Source organism: Buceros rhinoceros, unplaced genomic scaffold (genome assembly GCF_000710305.1).
Source record: "Buceros rhinoceros silvestris isolate BGI_N320 unplaced genomic scaffold, ASM71030v1 scaffold15713, whole genome shotgun sequence".
In the NCBI taxonomy this organism is placed as follows: domain Eukaryota; kingdom Metazoa; phylum Chordata; class Aves; order Bucerotiformes; family Bucerotidae; genus Buceros; species Buceros rhinoceros.
In genome coordinates this window covers 54018-77936 of record NW_010403196.1, presented here as the reverse complement: position 1 = coordinate 77936, position 23919 = coordinate 54018, and the positions used below count along the sequence as shown (strand labels likewise).

The following is a 23919-nucleotide window of genomic DNA, read 5'->3' as shown; positions in this document are numbered from 1 at the left end:
GCTGAACCAACCCTCTCTTTGGTCCTTTGCTGACCGCTGTTGTCAGAAACCCCAGGGAACCAAGCATTCATATTCCTTCTGTCTGCAAGTTCCTGGTCAGCTATTTCTTCTTGGTCGCCCTAGTTGTGAGCCCATCAACCAATTTCAAGAAAGTCTTAAAGAAGGAGGGAAACCCCAACAACAATTGATTTCTATATATTTCGCAATGGGCAGCTAAGTAGGAGCCCCAACTCATATGCTCATGCTAAAGGAGGCAGGAGAGCTTAGCCCACATACTGGATTTATCCAGCAGGGATATGAATACAGACTCACCCACGCCAAATGCTGGCTCTTGGGTTGTTTTTTTCAGGCCTAATGCTGGTTCTTGGAGACATCCAGAGAGCTGCAATATTGTGCAGCTGTTCTGGTGGGGCTGGAGTTATTGAAGTGCATGGATAGAAACGACACAGATAAGTTGGCAACTCAGCTTCATTTGTATGACTGTTGATGGAATATGTTATTTCATTGCTCAAAAGGAAACTTCAGTATTGCTGGAAAGGATGAAATCCACAAGGGAAATCACACCAAAGGAAAAAAAAGAAAACCAAAATAAAGGAGACAAAGGAAGATGTTTTACATGCTGGTGATTCACTCTGAGACAAAAGAAAATGAAAGAATATCCCCAGATACTAAATATATAAACTTATTGCTGTGATAGCTCCTCCAGACGTGAGTCATACATTTTAAAACCTTATGGGGTCAGTCAATTTAACTTCATAAATGAATTACACCACCAAAACCAGACCAATGTATATCCAGACCGGCTCATTTCAACATTTCAGAGCTGTGGGTAAAATTGTGTTGAGCTGAAATGCTTACCAGCAAAAGCCGAAAGCAGTAAATCAAATTTAATAGGCTGGTTTTGCCGACCGTACAGGAATGATGTCTGAAAAAAAAAAACCAACCCAAGCCCAAACTAATGGAATTCCTAAAGGATATGCAAGGACTGTTTCATTTCTACATGCCTAATGATCTGGGTTCTGTTTGGTTGTCTTTATGTGCACAACCCACAGAATTTCTGAATTCAGACCAGCACTTTACATACAAAATATGTAGAAGGGCTTTCAATCCTGACAAAGAGCTCTTGCCTCCCTCGATAGCTGGCTCCTATAGTTAATTACCCTCAGTTATGTTTTATTTACGTTTGTGTCACTTCATTTTCTAGCAGCTTGCTATTTTTTACACTATTATCTGCTACATTAAGTGCCCTTCTCTTTAATATATCTTCCCTCCACGGTGGTCAAGTTGCCTTTTAACCTTTTCTTCGCAACAAATTGACATCCATCCACCACGACTACAGATGACTGAGATCTCTTGTCATGCTATAGCAGTGCTTGGATTTAATTTATTTCCCCTTGGCTGGGGTGACATAAAGAAAAATAGTGTTTCCAACCTCATCTTTATTTCCTGCTTTTATATTTCTCCTACAGCAAATATATTGCCAGTAGATGATGCTGGATTAGTAAAATGGAAACAGAAGTCAGAATTGTTTACTATCAAACCAACTCCACACTGCCCTCCTCTTTACAAAGTTCTGCAAGGCCATCAGCCTGGGTAGAGATGGTCTCCCCGATAGTCAGATTAGGAAATAAATGTTGTATCCCCAGCACTGTGGAATAACTACCGTCAGAAAATATCAGCTTCTGTGGTAAAGCCACAAGCCAGGAGAGACCTGAGCTTGGTCCTGCTCTGGGTCAGGACCAAATAAGTAATCTCAAGACATGAAAGGTAGTATCCAGTGGTCAATACCCTGAGCCATCTTGTTCTCTGGGTCAAAAATAAACCTTCTTTAGGTGCAAGAATGGCATTGCTGCTCTCCACCTTCTCCATCCTCCAAACAAAACAGAAAAGCTGGAGAAGAAGCAAAACCAGCAACTTCAATTTCATTTTATAGTCAGCTGTAGTGCTGGTGTTCCCTTAACACTGCATATCATTGCTTTGATTAATCTAATAATGGTATGCCCTCAGAAATAGAATGACATCTGCTATTTAATACAGGTTTGGTACAATTATGCCTCTTGCAGTATTTCTGTCTCATTTCTTTCAAGGATATGGAACTTCACTTTTTCTATTAAAACTAGAAAAATATGACTATAAACATGTCTCCTCCTGTGCTATAAAGCTCAAACTCCAAAAGACGGATCACACAAAATTACTCTGGTTTGCATTCTGAAGATGGAGCTTGTCATTAGAAAGATGAACACTTTATATTCTTCATACATTTTCTAATATTATAATGACAGATATTATGGCAAGCACCATAATCTGTTTCACTGAAGTGCAGACAGTGCACATCACCTCCCTCATAACATTGCAAAAGATAAAGGTGGAAGTTCATTGCTTTATTTGTCTCTGTTGGGATATTGCTGATCCAAGTAATTACTGCAGTTGCAGAGATGTGCAGTGCTGGGACAGCGCCAGTGCTCGTCTCCGGGCAGTTGCCCTGGACTGATACTGGGACTGTACTGCCCCCAGCATTGTTATACTGGAAACACAGGCATGAAAAGCTCTATTTGCATTTTAATACCTGTTAAAGATTATAGGTAAGTTCCAAATTCATAGCTTTTAACTGGGACATAGCAGCTTGCTGCCAAGCTGACATGGATAAAGCTGTACACTCAGCAGGGTCCTACCCTTTCCTTGAGAGAGGCACGGTCAGCAAGTCTGGTTCTTTTCACTTACATCTCACTTAAGAACAACAGCCCACTTTCAGCTTCTCTTCCAGCGACTGAGGCCAGAAAAGTCTGTTATGTGGTCACAAATACTTGTAGTGGGGCGTTTTCCAAGCGAGCAGATTTCATTTCATGGATCCAAATGCAGATTTGTCTAAAACATGCAAGGGGAGTGTACTGGTTTGCCACCAGGTATGGCCAGCAGGAGGTTTGCCCGGGATGCAGGAGGCCTGTGTTCAAGCCCATGCTCTGTTGAGGACATGATTCTGTCCCTCTAATGAGACACATCCTCACCGTTCTGTTTTAGGATCCATTTCAAACAGGCTATTCACTCCGTGCAAAACTGCCAGAATTAGTGATCTCATATGAAAGGATGCACTGGTTGATGACTTAGTTTTACCAGCAGCTCAATGACCTGAGGATGTTTTCCTTCTAACGTATACAGGAGCATTTAATCTCCTACTTTACTGGGATCTGTTTGACTTCTTCTACGATTATCACAATGACATGTTGGTGGAGAGCAGAGCTGGCCATGGATTATGTACAGTACCCACAACAAATGTAATCAGGCTGAATTATCAGGGATTGAGTCTTGGGCTCCTGGAAATAACTAGCAGTATTAGATTTGTCATCTGTGAGCCTTTAACAGCTACAAAACACTCATAGCATAGCCTATGGTCAACTTTAAGTAAATTATATAGGGCACTTCATACTGTGATTAAAGTGAACTCGACCCTGAAGACAGATGTGTGTGTTCACCACAATTTATCTTCAAAGACTGTCTACAAATCCTAAAAAAGAAAGTGCTGGCTGGCTTTAGGGTTTGGGTTTTTGGGGTTTTTTTTCCTGTTGGGTAAGAGGGTCATTTTAATAGTGAGGATCTGAAGCAAAAAATAATATATTTAAAGTTATATGAATATAACAGTATAAACAAGAAAGGAGCATTTTAAAATCATCTCTAGTTGGAGGAGAACCAGGAATTACATCATGTTGTCAGAATCCATCGTTTACTTTCTGACACTGACACCGGCAGAATCATGATACAGTCCAAATTCATGGCCAAACACATTCAACGCTTGTGTCCAATACACACAAACACACACACACAAGAAAAAAAAATTTGATCCTGAGCAAATGCTATTTCAAGGCTTTTCCCTCCACATCTTCAAAACATGACTTTCAGCATTTAAACAAAGTACTTCTGGTAACAGAGCTTAAAAACAGAGCAAATAACTCAAGAAGAGAGGCCAGCTTTTCACAGGTCCATCAACCTTTACGAGCTACACTGCTTTAAAAAGGGCTGGAGGACAAAGAAACCCTCTCCTGTCAAGCTGGTCAGTGACATGCTTGGTGCACCTCCAGGATCACGGGTTTCCTCTCTGCTTGCTAGCCTGCCTTTAGCATATGAGCCTGGGGAAAGCAAGGCTCTTTTGGGGAATCCGTCATGGCAGATTGGTAACACACAGAACAGGGCATCAGATCTCATTTTTCCTGCTGGCTATGCCCTACATTAGCTCATCCCAAAGCATCTCTCCTCCCCCTTCTTTGCTTCTCCTGGATCAGTGGTGACTCATCTGTATTTTAATAGAGGTCTCTGAAGCTTAATTCATTATCTGAAAAGAGCCTTAAGACCATCAAGTGAAGGATGTTAGAGAAGTGCAAAGAGGTAAGTCTTCTAACTCATAACCATGTGCTATGTATATAGCTTTGTGTACTATTTTTTTCCTTTTATAAAACCAAAATTTGTATCTGATCCTAGAGCATGGAGGGAGCCATTCATTCCCTCCACCTTCCCCTGTGATGTATTCCCCCCTTGCCTTCTGGTGCGTGAGGTTTGGAAAAAGGGGTTCCAACATACCCAACAATCGAATCTGCATGACTGCGCCATGTAAAACGAAGAACATCCAGAGGGGCTGGGAACAGTCCACGCAGACCTGCATGCCAGTGCTGGCACCATTGTGACTCAAGTGCAGCTCACCATCCGAATTCACCATAAATCCCAGGATGTCTCCACTCTGGAGGGGCACCACGACTCGGCAGATGGCCCAGAACTCCTTTCGGTCTACCAAGGACTCAGGGTTATAGGGGAGGTCGCTGGGGCGCAAGGTGCTGGGGTCACAGGATGTCACCCCATAGGACAGCGTCCCCATGCGCACAGCGTTGGACTTGTTGATTTTGACAAAAATGGTTTCGTTGATCCGAAGGGGTCTGCTGGTGAAAACCAAAGTCCTCTCCTCCCGGGCGTGCTCCAGACGGGCGACAGTTTGGTCATCAAGAATTTTGACGTGCGGTCCCCGGAGGTGGTGGAAACGGAGGTCGCTCTCCAGCTGGGAGGGGAGGAGGTGGGAGTGCTGGGAGTTGAGGGAGTTCTGCGGGATGGGACAGGTGGTGGCAGTCACATGGAAGGTCTCCTCCTGCAGGTTGAGGTCGCACAGGCTGACCGAGAGGCGTGTGTCCTCTGTCTCCCGCCGCAGTGAGGGCCGCCGGATGGCGGTGAATGAGCGGGGACGCAGGCAGTCAGGAGGAATGATTTCACTGTCTGTGGGGAGAGAGAAAACAAAAAAGGGGTCACTTCAGAGAAAACAAAGATGTCCAGGAGTTTGCAAAACGACGTCAGTTTGATTGGTAAGTTTAAAAGGGAAAATCAGAGACCTGCTGCCATTTGTAAATTTTCCCCTTTAAAACATGGAAGCAGAGTATCATAAGATGTATTTGCAATCGATTGTTGCTCTTGTACTTTCCCCACCAGCCTCAATATTTTCAGCTTCTCAGCAGACAGACTCAAAATCAATGGAAAGAATTGACCAGGGGAAGTTCTCCTTGGAGAGGGGAAGCTGAGGGTAAATATCTGAAATACACCCTGAACATAGCAATCAATATCTCTACAGGCTCTAAGTTTTCATGCCCCCTTTATTGTCTTCAGTAATTCTCAAAGCTCTAGGAAATAAACATCTAACTACACACTTTTTATTTTAAAATAAATGATATGTTCCATTCTAATTTATTTATCATCATATGAAATTTAATTAATTTTCCTCTGTATAATTACTCATTAGTGTCCTGGTGCTCACTGCAAACGAGTACAGATAGGGACTTCACAGTGCAGAACTTGGGAATGTGCAGTTTTCTATAAATAACATTTATTAACTCTAAATGAAATAAATAATTAAAAATCAAACTCATGAATATATAATAAAGATGATGCGCACAGGTTCAAACAGTGGAAACCAGTGGAAGCAGAATTGTGCCTTATTCTCCATGTTAGTCTCATCTGCTGTTTCAAGAGCTAATCATCAATGTATTTGATTCTTTTTCTAAGGAACATAATTACCTGCCTTTAATGTCTAAATTACTTTTATTTAAGATATCCTTAGCTATGTCGTTACCATGGAAATTTTAAAGATCAATGTACTAAGAAAAATAAACCCTATTATTTAAACAGATTACAAAAGTCATCTGAAGTAATGCAAAGATTTATAGTTATGCCTGACCTTCTGAACTTGGAGAAGCCCATAGCACCAAGAGACTATTCGCTGTAAGAAAACTGAACATGCAGGTAACTCTCTGCAAAAGTTGTAACAAGCTATGACACATACTGACTTGACTGTTCCTTCATGGGAACTATACCTGAAGACTCCTGTGGCTTCAAGCCCAGGTCCAGCCGGTGTGAGGTGGGACCACCCCATACAACACAATCCCCCACAGGCAGCACAAAGCAACACCACCAGAAACAAGCCTGGGACCTGCCGCAAACACAACGCAAGTGGAATGACAAGATGAGGCAAAGGAACAGAAATTTGCTCGTAATCCACCTGCTCAGCCCTTGTAGTGGGCACCTCTTCCAGCCACGTACCCTTGGGATCTTCTTTTATAACAACAAAAGAGCAGGACCTCAGGTTATCTGAGGATGTTCCCAATGGGATGTACCCAGAGTAGTAGCTCTGCGCTGGTATGCCAAGGAAAGATGCCAGCTACTGAATAACCAAATCTCCTGCAATATCTGTCGTCTAACAGCCTCTCCTGCCCTTCACTTCTGGGACCCCTGACAAGAGCACACCCACACATGGTTTGGCTTCAGTGGAACAATTTGCTTTGCTTAAACTGGATTATTCCAGGCTCCTCTTTAAATAAACTGCTAGTACAAGGGATGCACAGTCTCAAAATAAAAATGGGCTTTGTTTCTCATATTTGATTTTCCCAATACTGATATTCCAGCTTCTCTTCCCAGAAGTTAATTAAAGAGAAGGAGGAATAAATAAAATCAGAAATTACTCGAAGTAATCTAGAACTGGGTCACATTAATGCTTTGTAATATATGGGCTAGCATTTGCAATGCAACTGCTCCTGCTGGATAGAATTAGATTTATTTTACTCTCCTTTGGCTGAAAACCTAAATAGGAGAACAAATTAATACTGGCAGCTGATGACGATCCTTTGGTGGAGGTGAATGGGTAGAGACCTTTCTGAATAGCAACAGAAGGTTCTCTCTATTTTATTCCCTGTAACTATGCGCATGCAGCCTGGCTGACAACTGTGATGTGTGGGTAGCTTGCAGCCAGGGTTTTGAAACAGCTTGTTTTCCACCAGGATGCTTGCATTTCCCTTTGGCAGCTGGACAGAATCTCTTTTTCCATCTGAAAAGAGGTTAAGAGAGACAGAGTTCTTCTGCAGACAAGACACACGGCAGTGATAGCAAACCAGGTTTACACATCCAATTGTTTTACTTAGATCCACTGGTAGCTCAGATACCTCGCCCTTTAATGGATGTCTCAGGCACATGGGATTGCCTGTAAGACTTAGTTCACTAATGTTTGCAAATACCCATGGAAGAAAGGATTGCATTTTACTGGTATCTGAATTGGCTCTGTGAAAATTTGGAGATGAGTGTCTAAAAGGTGCTGGCCTGCTTCAGGGCTCTGTGTTTTTATAAACCACAAAACATCCAGCCAAAGAAGAACAAAAAAAAAAGTACCGTTGAATATAAAGTAAACCAAAAGTGGGATTCATCTTTTGGAGTGGTAGGTAAGTTGGAAGAGATGTGGAATGCCATTTATCCAGAATAATGGGTAATGGCCAAGGGCAGTGAAAGAACAAGTCTGGCAAAATGTGGAACAAATGAGGTGACTTTGAGCAGTTTCTTTCACCAGAAGATGCCCAGGAATGAGTCGTTTTCTTCCACTAAAGCTTCAGCTGTCACTTTTTAAACACAGACCAAACTGTTCATGCTGGAGTGGCTCATAACGCAGCCTTACTCCTGCAGGACATTTACAACAGACCTTTAATGCCTACAAAGGAGGCACTCTCAGTGTAGGAGTGTTGAAGCACATTTATATTTGCAGAGACAAACCTGGAGCACACATCAAAAAGATGGAATGACTTTATGTGGAGAGCTAAAATACCAAACGGGTCCAACAGCTCATTATCAAGATGCCCACCTGGATTCATCATGAAGAATTTAGAAATCAACCCTTCCTATTAAATATTCAAGGTTATAAAACTTCCTATATGAGGTAGTTGGCAGTGTTTCTCTGGTGAGAGACCTCCTTGGATGAGAATAGATGGACTTGTGAGTGAAGACCCCAGCCCTCAGTCACCAGAACGAACTTAACCCAGCTGGTTGGGGTACCACCAGCAAGCTGGTCATGACCATGGCAGCTCGCTGCAGGCTGTCTGCCCAGGTAGCTTTTCAGCGGGGTTTTGCTGAGCTCTGCATCAGTGCAGTTGTGTTCTTAATGCTGGAATTAGAGACTTAAAGTTTCTAGTAGCTATATAGACATAGTCAAAGTGAAAAGGGTTTCTACTAAATACAAATTTTTTGCTCCTCAGTTGAAGAATCTGAGATACGTAACTCCACAAATCTCTTTGTATATTTTCTGGCATTAAAGAAAAAAGTAAGCAGGAGTAACTCATTTAGCAAAATAGAAATGGAGGGCACCTGAACAATCCGGTTGGCTTGTGTTTTTTCCTTCCATTTATCTGGGTTTATCTGCAAAATTTAGATTCTCAGCAGCTGACTCCTTATACAGAAAATTAGCTTGAAGTATTTTCCTCAGACCAGAGGCTTAAAAGCTTTCTGTTTTCCTGTTCAGAGGTTATGGAAGAGCCTCCTGCTTCACACAGGCTCAATGCAACTGCAGTTACACTTTAAAGCAGCACTTACAAGGAGCTGGTGAGCAGCCAGATACAGCTGTAATCACTGCATGCAGATGAGAAGTATTCTACTCCCACCTTTTCTGTGAACCACTGCCAAATATTGTCTTCTTAAAATCATCTGTTTGCTTAAACGTGTACAATATGTATAACAGATACTTCTTAGAGATATCACATACATGCACATTTAACATAGCTACATGCACATCCAAACACAAATGCGTTTCTAACCGCCAGCATGCGCAGATGATCTCAGCCCCACATTAACCCGAAGGGGATGTGTTGCTGTCAGACTGTCAAATCATTATTTCCTCCCTCTTTTTCTTTTTTCAGTGGTGCCTGTTAGTGCCTGAAGGCTTGACTTCCCAAGGTCATGAGCAGCCAGTATTCACACACCTGTAAAGGATCTGAGAAAGCACACACACACACACATATGCTGGAAACTGGAAGCTTGCAGAGCCCAGTGTATAACTACAAGTTCTAGGGACACAGCTCTCCTCTTGGTGGGTTTTCTGAGATAGGTGCAATCCCATGGCCTCTCATGAACTGTATTTCTTCATAGTATGAGGGCTGCAACCACTCTCCAGAATGAGCTATGGAAGACCTAGTATAAACAAACCATTCTTGAGACTTACTACTACAAAAAATAACTTATCATTTGGGGAATCAGACTGATAACCTAAGAACCCATCCCATTTCTAATGATCTTCCATCCTAGAAGAGAGAAATGCTGAGATGTCAAGGAACAACCTAGTGATTCCTTGCATCTGGAGAACATTTCTGTCCTCAGCTACTAAGCAAAGAGTAAAAAATCGGTAAGGTCAGAACTTTGCTGGTGTGCTCCCTCTCTTCCCATGCAAACCCTCACATTTTTCCTTCCCTTCATTCTTTTACATCTTCACAAGTGCATTTCTCTTCTCTTAATCCCTCACTTCACCGGGTAATGCAGACTCCCTTTCCTACCATCAGCGCTACCTGTCACAAGGGGGTGTTATGCAGGGAGGACAGCTGGCCTTCCAACACCTGGAATCTTGCACTATCTCCTTCAAGGTCTACAGTAGAGTTATGCAGCTAACAGTCCCTTTGGCAAGACTTGGACATTGCAGGGAGACGTGTTGGAAATATGAGGCAGATGTACTATGCCGTAAAATAACTTCACACTCAAAGGCAATTGTGAAAAGCAACCAGTCATAAGAAAAGAAATAAGCTTGTGCTTCTGGAAACCTTCTGTCACTCACAGCCTCATACTCCCCATCGTGAGAGTACGGGTATTCATCCCAGCTCAGCTGCGTGCCTTGCAAACCCTGCCCGTGTCATGCTGTGGCACTCTTTGCTCCCTTTTGTTGACTCAGTCCTAGCGAGCTGATGTGTGCTGCAGAGGAGCTACCACTCTTCAGCGCAGAAGTAGCCAGAACAATTTCTGTATGTTGTTAACAGCTCGATTTTTTAATGTACTTGCAGGTGACCAAGAACTGCAAATCTGCTAAAATGGAAACAACTTACATTCTTATTTATCCCTCCCAAAATAAGGATGAAGATCACCGTGACTGCAGAAAAGAAGCAATACCTGTTCCCAAACCTCACTGGCTACCATCTTGCCTGATCTGTGTATGGCACCCAGTCCACAGCATCACCTCCACTGGAAAGAGGAAGAGCAGCTGTGACTGGGTCTGGAAGAGGAAGACTGCCGGGTTCAAAATCCACCCAAATTAAAGGGTGACTGGAAGCAGATCTTCATGCAGCCTGATGTACTCATGGTGTTAAAGTTGTCCTCACCACTGTGGGATGCTCTGCCCTAGGCTCTCTCAGTCTCTGCCATGTGTATCTTAAGTGTTTTATTGTATCAGGAGGAGCTAAGCAAACAGGAGAGTGAAAATTGCCCTTACTTAAAATAAACACAGGAGAAAAATTGAGAAGTGAAGAAAGCCAAGGCAACACTCGGTCATTAAAAGAGGCAAAGCTTCACTCACAGAGTATGTCCAAAGTGTTCTTGCCTGCTGGCGATGTGTCTGAGCAGGCACTCATAAAACTATTTGTTTTTTGTACTCTCCATGTGAGGTCTGAAGAGGCTGGGCTCTGTTGCCCTCAGCGTAATGCTGCAGAGACCCACGTTCCTGGGCAGATGCTTCTGCTCTGATGCTGCACACAGGTTTCCCACCCCCTCCCTGCTTGTACTCTTTAAATCTTGAATTTGTATGATCGAAGACCACTCTATTGTGTTTATTTCTCATAAACCTTCAGGCGCCAGAATGCAGCTTCTCAGATCATACAACGAAGCCACTTTCAAAGCATTATTGTAGCATGTGGGAGGCAAATGTTTAAAATCTCTCAAAGGAATGATTCAGACTAAAAACCTCCTTTGCCATATACTTAGGAATTCATTTCTACAAAGTACATTTCCCTTTATGAACAACTCAGAAATCAAACTGCCTGAGTTACTGCCTCAGATCAACTAATTCCTTTTCCTTAAAACACCCACATCAAGTCCAGGACATCAGTTAAGTAAACACCTACTTACACAACACCTCCATATGTGCCTGTCTCTATTTCATTGACAGTATAAATACTCATTTCAAATAAGGCTGCTTCCTTCTGCTCTTGCTGCTCTGGCTCCTCTCTTTTTGCATTTGCTTACAGGAACATATGCAAAACTGCAGCCAACAGACAATGTCACTTGTACCAGCTACACATGTGAGATGCCCAGGCTGCTCTTTAAGAGACAGTAAAATCTGCTCTGGAGCAAACAGCACCTGAGATCAGGACTCAGCTGCTGGGCTCTGCAGCAGAAGACACTCCTCAACATAATCAGAAAGGAGAGAAAGAAGAGTTAATGTTCTTATATTATGGACTGAAAAGTGTGGGATGGAGTAAGCTGTTCAAGGTGATAGATGACCTCTTTGAAAGCTCTTAAGTGAAGCCTCTTGGGGTTTAGCCCAGTGCACACCCCATCTTCCATTATGCCCTCTCTCATTTCCTAACTCATTCAACGACTTACTCACTACTGCTCTGCTTCCATGTGCAGATTGCTCCTCTCACCTCAAAACTCAGCCTCCTTGGGATTCCTTATCCATTATAGGATGCCCATGTCAGTATGGAAACCACTGTTCAAGGATTCCTCCGTCCTCAACACACCGGCTTGGTATCATCACAGAGTCAGTGGAGGGCAAACATACTTTCTGTGTGCATTCACATGGTTAAAGCAGAAGTTAAAGGCTACATGCAAATTCTAGTGTCCTGCTCATTGTGATCTGGAAGGCAAGCTAACGGATATTTCATAACAGCCATTTTCGTTCAGGAATGGCAGATATTTAAATCAATTGAGTGCATTTGTTGGCCTGTGAACAACACAGTCCAAATTAGCTTTCTGACAAGAAACACTGTGGTGTTTTTCCAATATTGCTGAAAGCACGTGAGCTAATTTCTGCTATAACGCAGGGGCAGAAGCCAAAAGTCCAAGCCAAGGGTTACAAAGAGCCCAAAGCTGGAGTTTGCCTGAGGGATAAATCACTCAAGTTTGCACTAAAAATCGTCACCAGATTTTAAAGCTGGATCACAAAGGAGGGCAGACCATTGACTCTGAGGAACCAATTGCAAGGTACAAACATCTGCCACTTTAACAGAAGTGAGTGGAAATCAACAGTGATTAACGAGCATCTCACTGCACTGTCTTTGCTTTGTGTTTGCATTTTCTTGCATAAAAATCAGCATTTCTTTCCAGGCGTTTTGGGAGAGATTGGGCACTAAAGATACTTGGTTTGCACGATTGATTCTATTTTGAAGCGGTGATAACAACCAGGATGGTAGAGAATAAACCAGTCTTTCAGTCGTTATCAACTCCTCAGTGTTTGATAAATCTGTTGTGCAAATCTGGTGGCTTCCTGTGGCCGCTTAGCAGCAAACCCTGCTTCGAAGGAATGGAGCCTTTGCACCATCATCAGGCACAGACCAGCTGGTGTCCTGCTGGGTGAATCTCAGGAAACCCTTGAGATGTGTTCGGAATACTTTTCTAAGGATATAAATATCCTGCCTTGGCTTACTGGGATTATCCTGGATTTCTTGTCATTGATCGTCAATGCTGTACCAATAGTACAGATAAAATATCACAGCAAAACAAATCAGAAGCAAGCAAACAAACAAAATCCAGATTCTAAAAGGATGTGAGCTCATGTACTGCCAGCCTCCAAGTTGAAAGATTCAGAAAGAAAAAATACAAGTCCCTGAGCTTTAGGGAATTGCGGCTGTTTTTTAAGCCAGAGTGAACAATTGCGGTTTCCAGCTTACTAATCGAATTGATCAGCTGCATATTCTTCAATAAAATCTAAGGAATGAAAGCGTACAATCTCATACATGAATAAGACTATAATTGAAGGTACAAAGGTTGAGTACTGACTGATAAATTGTAGCTTTGGGACATGTGCTCTCTAATAAAGTGCTCTGAACTAGCCTGGTTCATAACAAACATTCATACAATTCTGCCTAACATCTGTAAGCATGTCAAACTGATTTGCACATATGAAATGGCACGAAGACCATAACTAGCCTCATAACAATTGAAATAAATTACTGTTTTCCTTAGCAAACATGCATGTTCTGAAACAGTCTGACAGTAGATTATGAAGAACGATCTTCCTTATGCATGTTACAGTTGTGGATTTGTTTTCTTTACCACAAAAGCCGATGCTCAGAGAGTCTGCAGGCTGCTGGCAATATCCGTATTACAAACCACACATTGTGGGTTTTGTTCAGAAAGGCTTTTTATTCAGGGTAAGCTGGGGAGGATGCCCCAGCCAGCAGTCCTGAAGACCGACAAAAGTTCTTCAGGTTAAAGATGTGCTTAACTGCTGCCACAGTCACCTCTGGATGCTGGCACCTCCTCATCCAGTTCCCTTTATTGCACTCATGGGTTTTCCATTTGGTGTTTTCTAACTCCCTGCAAAGTCAGAGAAATATACTTTGATAAGAAATCATGTGCCCTGGGTTTTGTGGAGACCACCTAATCCTCATTATTCAATCCTTAATCTACCACTCATGCACATGAAGTCTCTGATCGTTACTCCTGCCCCGATGCCATGATTTCTACCTCCATTGCCCGAGGCCTCCTAGACTCCATGATCTGCTATTACTATCCTTCTTGAAAACCACACCAAAATAATCATCACTTTTAGGACCACACCAATGTTATTTTAATCTGTTCTGCCTCTCTCTGAAGAGTGCCCTGCTTTTTCTTTCCATTTCGTCTTATTCTTTCTACAGCTTTCTACTGTAGGTCTTTCATTACTTGCTTTAATTATGTGTGCAAGACCTAATTTTCCCTGGAGACTGTCAGTTGTCACTTCACCTGATGCTTCCTGAACTGTAAGATGTAAATTTATCTGTAGAAAAGTTCTTTTTTATTCCTTCTGCACAGGAAATTAAGGCAATAACTGCTATTACTAGTTGTCTAATAACTAAATAGAGGCCTCTTCTCATACCCAATGACTCCACTGCTTACTCCTGGCACTATCATTCCTTTCACCTTCCTTTCCTCCTAGAAATTTCAACCCGCTTATCTCACCTATTCAGGCAAGACAGTAGTTCACCGTTGCATGCAGTGCTAACCTCACTACTTCACCCTCATGTACTGTGTTGCAGATTCCTACATGCCCTCCAACAACTCCATTTCCAATCCTCCTTACACTTCTGTGCGAATGTTTCCACAGCATCTCAGTGCTCACAGCCAATTCTCAAGCTGCATCAGACACATCCTTTCCTCCTCTGAATCATCTGACAGCAATTTTCTTCAAAACAAGTACTTTCTTCCTCCTTCTAATCCATCATCCTCCCTCCCATGGTATTTATGGATTCTTGCTTTCACTTATCCCTGTGTCTTCATGCAGGTGTGGAGATGACGCCTCCTCCTCCTCCAACTTCTCCCCATATTTCTCAGAGAAATGCTCCTGCCGTTGCTGACAGTTTTACAGCCAGATGCTCAGGGAGAATTCAACCCACCAACACCCACCTTGCCCCTTCTAAGGTCTCCTCATGGTCCAGCGTTTTACCCAGCTTATTGAACTGAATTAATGCCATTGGGTCTTCCCCCTTTTCTATCAGGAAACTCGTAAACACTGCTGCCAATCACCTTCCTGCTGGCAATCACCTTCCTGCTGCCATCCTGTTCGGTTTGGCAAAGCTGCCCAAAGGCACTGCTATATGATAAATTGCCTGGATGTCATAAGAATGTTGCTCGCCCATAGCTACCTCACTAACCAGAGCTAAGAGCACACACTCTCTGGTGAAGAAACAGTGATAATACATAATATGTCTGTCAACTGCCTGAAGAAAATATAAGTTGGAAAGATACAGTATTTCAGGCTAACCTGAAACAAAGTTCTCAGGTTATCTTACTTCCTTTTATTAAAGTAAATGAATAGTGGACAAAGAGCTTCTCCAGTTGATTTCTGGGGCTTGTCTGGAAATCACTGTTGCCATTTTCAAGATTAAAATGTTATTTCAAGACTCAAAATTGAAATGTATCATTTTGAAAATAGTGAAAGAAAACAGCTAGAGTTTGCCAAAAGTGTTTCTATTTTTTGGCCATGAATAATTAAGTTTACATATCATCTCTCCTTTTCCAAGCTGGTTCCTCACCTCAAGACCCAACAACTGTATTTCTGAAAGAATGCACATCATGCTATTTTTCCAGAATATTTTCTTTGGTTTAATTCCTTTTATTATCTCTTTCTTGGAGAATTTCCACCCCAGAATCCACACGAAGAAGCTCTCAAAAAATTTCTGACTTATTTTCCTCACGTACAAAATGACAGTGCAGCTGTTAACACCCCACCCACGGCACTTCTACTGCAGAGCTGGTGCACTCTGCAAGATGCACTCTCCCAGTTAGGTACAGAAACATAAAATAGCACAATTTTTGCAGTCTACACCAATGCAGAAAAGTTCAGCACTTGTTTAGGTCTGTTCCATTTCACGACAGCTTTTAGACATCCATCTTCATCTAAACAAGTGGTTACATCCCACTGAAGGCAACAGGACGTACACATGAGTATATCAGTAGTCCCAAGTCAGGGGCACAGGGTAAGGTTTAAAAACTATGTTGTGTCGTGCCAGCGGAGGGAACAGCAAAGGAGATTTCCTGACTCAGTAACCCTAAATCGGCCACTCTAGCTGTCCCAGTTGGGCAAAATTAGGGGGGAAGCAGAGAGAATCAATGCCCACTTGTGCCAAGGTATGTAATTGAAAAATTAGTCTTTTCAATAAATTCTTCATATATTCTGTCTCAGCAAATGTCCATTAGTCTCGTGATTTATTTACGAATTATTTTGATATCCTGAACTAAAGGAAATAAAGAGCAGAATCTGGTTACCAGAGCTTCAGCTCCCTCTTTAACAAGCAAAAATTCAAATTCTGCTCTCACCCCAAGGGAAAGTTTCAACACCTAGGCTATCAGTAAAGCTCATTTAAATGCATAAATCATCAGATGTGGCCTCAAAAGGTTTAGACAGAAAGACAGGAGGCTTCTCTGAAGCTGCAAATGGAAAGTATAAACAAGAACCAGCCAGAGGGCCACAGTTTGGCTGCCAGTCAGGGCAGTGTAACCTTGCTGAAGACACAGGATTCACACAGAGAAGGCCCAGCGTACACTGCTGGATGCTAAATGCAGCTGCAGCCCCAGTAGCCAAACCTTCCTCATCCCCTCAATGGACATGAGGCTTCAGTTCCCAAAGGTTCCTGCTGTCCCCACATCCCATCTTCCCACATAACTGCTTTTCTTCCCCTTCCCCTTCCCCGTTCTCCCTTGAGAACCCTGCTTGGATCCTGGAGATGAGATGGAGGATGGTCTTTCAGGGAAACTGGATCCTAAAACTGAGACACTGCCCCCATGGTGGACAAAGGTGGGCTGTCTGACAGGAGCCAGGCACTGACCTAGGCACTGACCCACGTGGTTCACAGCTTCCCCAGCAAAAACACTGCACTAGTGAAGTGCCAGCTAGAAGCACAGCACTGGCGAAAAGCCTGACTTTGTAACTAGTCTGTACCAGTCCCTGAGACCTTTTGAGAACGGGTCAGGAGGTAAGACACAGGCACCTAAAAACACAGTGAGTTTATTGGCTCTCTTCACTTTACGCAAGGTGGTTTCCCTTTTCTTCTTTGATCTCTCATTAAACTCTCATGACAGATGTCTGCCATTTCTCAGCAGCTTCTTTTTGCCACATGAGGCCCTGGTCTACTGTTTTCGCTAGTTCTAACATTTCAGCTTATGCTGAATATCGCAGTCCTGGTTTTGCTGGGGCACAATCACAGGCCAGCCATGGGTGCAGGCTGTTAGTAGTTTCTAGTCAGCCAGGGCAGCTGACCTGAGCTGGCTCACAGGTGTATCCCAGAACATAAACATCACGTTCTGTATAAATGGGGAAAGTTTGCTGAGGAGAGAGGGGCTTCTTGCTTTCCTGATCTTGTTTCTCTTCCTCCTCCTGAGGACTGCCTTCCCATTTGTTGTGACCACTGTGCATTTGCTGGGCTGAGTATAACTTTGTATACTTTAATGAGTTTTAGTTTGGCTTTTTCATTACATCCATTTTCATTACAACCCTTGGGTCTTCTCTCCTTTTCCCAATCCCTCTTCTTGGCTGGGGTGGTGTCACTGAGTGATGGAGCAACTGCTGTAGTTTAGCCTCAGATATGGGCTAAACATAGACAGTTGCTCTCTGTGACTGACACATGCTCTAAACTTCTTTTTAAACCTTATCTGCTGGCAATGTCTTGGTTTAGCACCAGTTTGGCTAGGAATGAGTAGGAGAGTTCATTCATCCACTTGCCCAGTTTCAATCTGTTATCTCCTATGCCTTTATTATTATCACCTGAGCCCTTGATGCTATACTTCTCTGGTTTGGGAAACAGCTAATCAACTCTCCATTCTTTGATGGTTCATAAAAAGTAAAGCATAGCTACAGAATGTTGTGAACAAACTTAGCTTTGGAGAGTAGACTGAACTGTATATGATCAGCAGCAAAAAGAGCCAATACAGCAACAAGAACCTTGCTAAGAAGTATATGGACTAGAAAGATGGTAACCAATATAGGGGTGATTCTCCTAAACGCAAGGATTTCTCATCCCATTCACAGACTAACTTCTCCTCAGCTTCTGCCTCCTTCAACATCAAAGTTTGAAGTGATATTAGATGAGAATGTTATTGTGAACATTTCTGCCCATACTCAGAACTGGTAGGGAACTATCGAGCCCTTGCTACATAATAATAAAAATTGCTGGCCTTACGTCAACTGAAATGTCATCACTGGCACCAGTGATGTCTTCCTTGGCCTAAGGAATCTGGGACTGATCTCAGCTCTGTCTGGGGCCTGGTTATCAGAGAAAACCAGTCCCTCTCTCCACTGTGCTCAGTACAGTCCCACTGTTCCTGGTACTACAACAGCTTTGACTTTAGAAGTGTATGCTTTACTTTTTTGTTTTTAACTGGGAAGATATTCTTTGTTTCCAAACACAGCTGTAGTCCAGTCATCAGAGCAAAAGCCTGGATAATTCACATTAGCATTCATTCTTGCCCACCACGGGATGGTACCGGGAAGGCGCAGAGCTGAAAACCCATGCCTTTCTGAAAGACAGGCGAGAAGAAAAAGCAGATGTTGTGCTTAAATTATCCTAACATCTAAAACAGGGAAGAAGGGGTTACTACTGGCTGTCTTTCTGTTCTGTAACTCTTCTTTATATCAAAGTAAGCAAGAGGAAAAAAAAGAAAAAAATCCCAAAGGAGTTTGTAGATGACTTATGCTCGGGAGGAAGCCAGTGGATACGTGCAGAAAGGGCCCCATGAAGCTGTACACACTCAGCTGCAGCCCAAGCTGAAGCCGTGTTGCCATTTACCCTTTCACTCTGTGTCCATAGGAGACACAAAGCGCCCAGACAGCTGTTGCCATAGCCACCCCTTTATGTCCCAGGGTCAAGTTTCCCTCTGCACAGAAACATTATTTATAAGGTGGCTTAGGTGTGCCTTGTGCCTGGCAGTTAAAAATGGCAAGTCCCATCCCAGGGAAGCTTACAGCCCAGACAGACATAACACAGCGAGAGGGTATGATAAACGCAGGGAAGAGAGGGCTAGGGTGAGCTGCTGTGATGCTGCATATACACTCTGTCAGCTCTTCCATGCTTCCCATCAAGGGCTCTGCACCCTGCTGCATTTTGGCAAGTGTCCTGCTGGTCTGTTGTGCTGCAGACACCGGGCAATGACATGGCCCCAACTGGAACCATCTCCACAGCCTCACCAGGCACAGCTGAACCCTCAACGCTGGAGCTAAACGGCCCTTTTGAGGAGCTGCCAGGCCCATGAAATCCCCCCTGGCCGAGAGTCGTTCCCTCCACTGGGTCACAGTGGCACACAGGCACTGGTGCTCTCCGCACTGCCATGCTGCGGGCCAGGGAAACGGGCCGCCCTCGGCAGACCTGCCATGTCCAGCAGGGCTGGCATCTAGGGATAACAGGAGCAGCTTTAGTCCCTGAACGGGCACGGGGAAATGATGGGGCTCATAAGGACTGTTGGAATAGGCATGAACTTGCCCTGAGAGCAAGAGGACTTAACAGCGAAGAGAAACCTGAGTCATGTAGACTCCAAGTTACTAAAGCTTTCTCCCTACACACAACATACTACACAGACTTTACTAGCAGGGGAGCCAGACCGACAGCGCTTGAGAACAGAAATTGCCTCCGTCTGCCGTCTTGTTGACAGCCAGCTCAGCGCATCCCAAGCCCCTGCTTCCCTCTGGGGAGAGGTGAGGTTCACCCACCCCACGCTGCCGGCTCTCCCCAGACAGCTCTGCCACGTTGGCAGCTGGGAGAGCTGTCCACAGCGGAAAAACTGCCCTGTCTGCAGAGAAACAGAGATTGCCACCGGGGTACGAATCTGCAGGAATGGTGATAAATGACACCCGTGCTATCCACTGCTTTTCATTGCTTCGTCCTGCCAGAAGCATTTCACTCAGGTCTGTTAAAACCACTGCAGCTGCCCACACTCTCTGAGACGGGGCGATGTGAACTCCTTCCTGAGTGAGGTTTGCAGCGCTTTGAAAATTCCTATTTATAGGCAACATGAAGCAAACAATTTAATAAGGTCACAAATAACAGGGTGGCTGCTGGGTTCACTTTTACATCTACTACAAGCAAAACTTCTATAGGGTTAGCAGGATTTTCAGCTGTAGAGAAGGCTGCTGCAGAGCTGAAAGTGTCAGTTCATTGTTACACGGTGGCTTCGCCTGTGACCCAGCCAGCTGCAGCACCTATGGGTGCAAGTCAGAAGGGACAGTGTGACTTGTGCCTGCTTCGTGCTGTCCACTGCTACATTAACCCTGCAAGAAGCTCCCCAAAGACTGCTGATTAGAAGGCATCATCCTTCAGCTCTGTCCCCAGGAGAACAGAGTCACCTCTACACTCAGGTTCCTCCTGCTGGTTGCTGCCCTTGCCCCGGCACCCAATTTCAGAAAGCGAGTCTCAGCTCAAAGCGTCAGGGTGGCCCTTCCCAGGGGCAGCAGTGCTACAACAGGGTTCATGGTCCATTTGAAATTAGCTATCCCAAGTAACCTCCAGAGTCTAGTTTCTCCACCTCTCTGCCCTCCACGAAACCCTCCTAGAAATTTCACACTTCTTTCTTAATCTTGGCTTGCTTTCCAGGCCAGCAGTCTTGTTCCCCAGCACTTCCAGCCATTCAGCAAAGGAGCGATGAATGCTGTCACAGTCTCTGTGCCTTTGCCATTCTGCTGAGCGTGCCTGCTCCACAGGCAGCTGGAGTCAGAGCCGTGGGAGTCAGCTCCTTCAACAGTGGCCACACACTCACTCAGAGGATGCTCTGCCACTGCGGTACTTGCCAAACCACCTCAAAGCCATCACCAGCACACGTATGACTGGTCCCAGAAACTGGCAGGAGGGGAATGATTCAAGGGACAAACAAAGGCATGCACAGAATTAGCCACAGAGCCCTGCAGGCTCCTTCCCTTTACCTCCGTGGTCAACTCAGTGCCATGCCCATGGCCATGCATTGCCTGTCTGCACTGCACAGCTGCCTCTGCTTTGCTGGAGCTTGCAGACCTTGCAGCTAAATGCAGGGCAGCACTGGGCAACCCAACACCGTTACGGAAAAGGATCAGGATGGTGCCAGACAACACTTGCTGCAAAAAATGACAGTGCTGCAATGAGAGTATGTAAATCTGGGGCAGGGTTGCACTAGGATTCAGTGCTATCTCAAAAGTGCCACAAACGTTATTCTGCCCTAAATTAATTGTAGTTAGCACTGGCACCATTAGCCTGGGCAAACCGTGTGTGCCAAGCATCTAATTCAGTCTCCTGCCCCCAAAACAAGGTACTTCTTTGTGGACTTCTTAGGTAACAAAAAAAGGGTCACTTTTTCCTGAAAAGTAACAAGGCACCCGTGAGTGCATGCGTCTAAGCACCTCCCACCACCAAACTGCATTTCAGCTCCAGACCGAGAGTTCAGATTAGGCTGCAGTTTAAAGCAAGGACCGTTCCTGCCTCTCGGCAAGTCAGCATTACCAGCGGTTTTCCCCTGTGCACACGGGAGTGTAAATGCTCGTAACTATTCATCTGGTTCTGTGGTTTTACATTCAAAATATGTTGCTATGGAAAGTGCGGCACAGGAACGTGCAGCCACCACAACGCACCACGGCAGAAGCAGCCCACAGCTTCTGCTGATATTTGCAGGCCCTCTGCTGCCATCCACACAAAGGCTGAAAATAGACCTAAAGCTCAAATGAAGCATCTGTAATACTTCATTTCTGCCCTTCCCTCCCCAAGGCACCAAGACTTTTCACAAAAATCATACCAAGCATCCCACATACGCTCTGACGTCACCTCACCGATTTCTAATTCCTCACTGCACACATGCCCTGAAAAGGAAATTCCTTCCAGCCCCATTTTCATTTTATGTCCTATTTTTGCCCAGGAAGCAGGTTTCCCTCCAGAGCCACTCTTCTGCTGCTACCCACAGGTGCTGCTCAGTCCTTACTACCTTCCAGCCACAACACAAAAGAATTCCTTTCTGCTGCTCCACCTCGCTGTCCTGCTAACTGTGAAGGATCTGATTACTGTCATTTAAAGCTGACCTTGGCCAAGGTCATTCAGCAGCAGCAAAATGATCTGCCTGTACCATTAAAGACCCAGCCTTCTCAGTCTCCAGAACTCATGGGATGGGTCCTGAAGGATGCTGACTTGATGTGACTTGGGAGAGCTCAGCCAAAACAATGCAGACTTCAGCCCACAGCACCGTGAATGAAGAACACCTTTGGGGTTTTTCTCTCCTATGAATTTTTAAAATATCTGAAATACTCTTTGTTTTCTTTCTCACATTCTGGAGGAATTAATAAATCCTCAGCTGCACCATAAACATGCAGCTATCAGCTCTTGATTTCTAAAAATGTATTTGTGTTAAGCTACAAAATTATTTACAGTGGCCATAAACATTCTCCCAGCATCTGGCAGCTGAGATAGGTCCTTGGAACTCACTAATTTACTTACATTGTAAACCATTTTCTAATAAATAAATAAGCTCTTAATATCTCACCCACAAAAAGAAGCACATTGCATACAATGCTATATTTAGGGGTCCTTTGGAGGTCAAGGATTCAACAGCTAAATTTCTCTGAGAATCTTTCTTTGGTGAGTGTACGTTTATGCCCAAATGAATTGTCAGCTGAATGTTTTTATTCTGAAATCAGTTTAAAATCCTTGCATTGCTTTGAATGCTGGAGAAGTGGCTTGTTTCTTGTTTTGCCTGAACCTGGGGTCAAATTCTGATCTAAGGAGCCAATTAAATGCTTGCTGATTCTTTAGGAATGGTCTTCCGGGGAGGCACTGCTGAGCCTCTGGGCTGGATCCTGGGGTGGGGATGCTCTCCAGGCCAGGAGGATGCCCAGTGCCAGAGCCCATGAAGAAAGGAAGAAGTCATGCAGCATTGCAAAGAGGTACAAAATGCCATGCTGAGCTAGCGCTGCCTTTGGATTTTACTGCAGAGGGGCAGTTAGGACATCCTTCCTCCTGGGTCAGCATCCACAGCCCAGCTACCGCCTATGAGGAGACAGAGAGAGGGAAGAAGGGAAAACAAGTATCCCACACGTGCTGTTGGCTGCTGTGCAAGGGATGAGCCACCCCAATGGATGCTGGGAGTATGTAAAGCAATGGAAATGTGATTTTCAACTTCTGTGAAATCCACCACGATGCCCTGGAGAACAAAGAAGAATGAGTGACTGGTTGAAAGCAATCCTGGATTGAAAACAATATTGTCAGATCAAACTTGGTACAAAATCTGTGTTTTGAAAAAATAGCAATAGCCTCTTACAAAACCAAAGATAAACAAGGAGTGTTTTCACAGACCGCTTCACTTATATAAAAATAAAAATCAGACTCTCCCCTAATTTCAACCAGTGCTGGTTAAATGAAAAAGTTAACTAGCCAACAAGAGAAAAAAAAAAGTTTCATTCACCCTCCCTGCCCCAGACATAGAAGAGGGGGAAGAATGAATCAATTATTAAAATCAGATTTGTTTTAATCATGTGAGGTTTTACTAATGGACAGCTAGAGATTTTAATGAATTTTAGAATAGGAGCCCCAGGGCAACTAGGTCCTACTACTCGCCAGTTGTCATGGTTTGAACCCAGCTGGCAATCAAGCACCATGCAGCTGCTCGCTCACTCCTCCTTCACCCTGGGGTGGGGGGCAGAAGAAAAAAAAAGGTAAATATCAAAGCTGCGTGGGTCAAGATAGGGAGACCTTACTGGAACACCACAAAGAGAGAGAGGAATAACAGTGGTATAGAAATAACAGTGATAAAGGAGCGAAAGACAACGCGCTGCTTACCACCACTGCCACACCGTGCTGGTTTTGAACTGCACACCCACCTGAAGCACAACCACACCCCACACACCCCCACCCCACCTTCAACCCCGCCATCCCAGCCTTATATATACCGGGCATGATGTCAGTATGGTGTTGAACATCCCATTGGCTGCTTCGGTCCGGCTATCCTTGCTGTGGGAAATAAACCCAT

The 23919-nt window shown here is 44.2% G+C and overlaps 1 protein-coding gene across 1 annotated transcript in view; it reads right to left on the bottom strand.

The window, feature by feature from the left end:
- Nucleotides 1-4569: 4569 nt before the first annotated feature.
- Nucleotides 4570-23919, bottom strand: part of NEURL1 (neuralized E3 ubiquitin protein ligase 1) — a gene marked incomplete at its 3' end in the record, with an annotated part of 48783 nt that continues 29433 nt past the window's right edge. Inside the window, exon 3 of the mRNA XM_010132924.1 lies at nucleotides 4570-5250. Coding sequence (XP_010131226.1) covers nucleotides 4570-5250 — 681 coding nt within the window. The remainder of the gene's footprint in view (nucleotides 5251-23919) is intronic.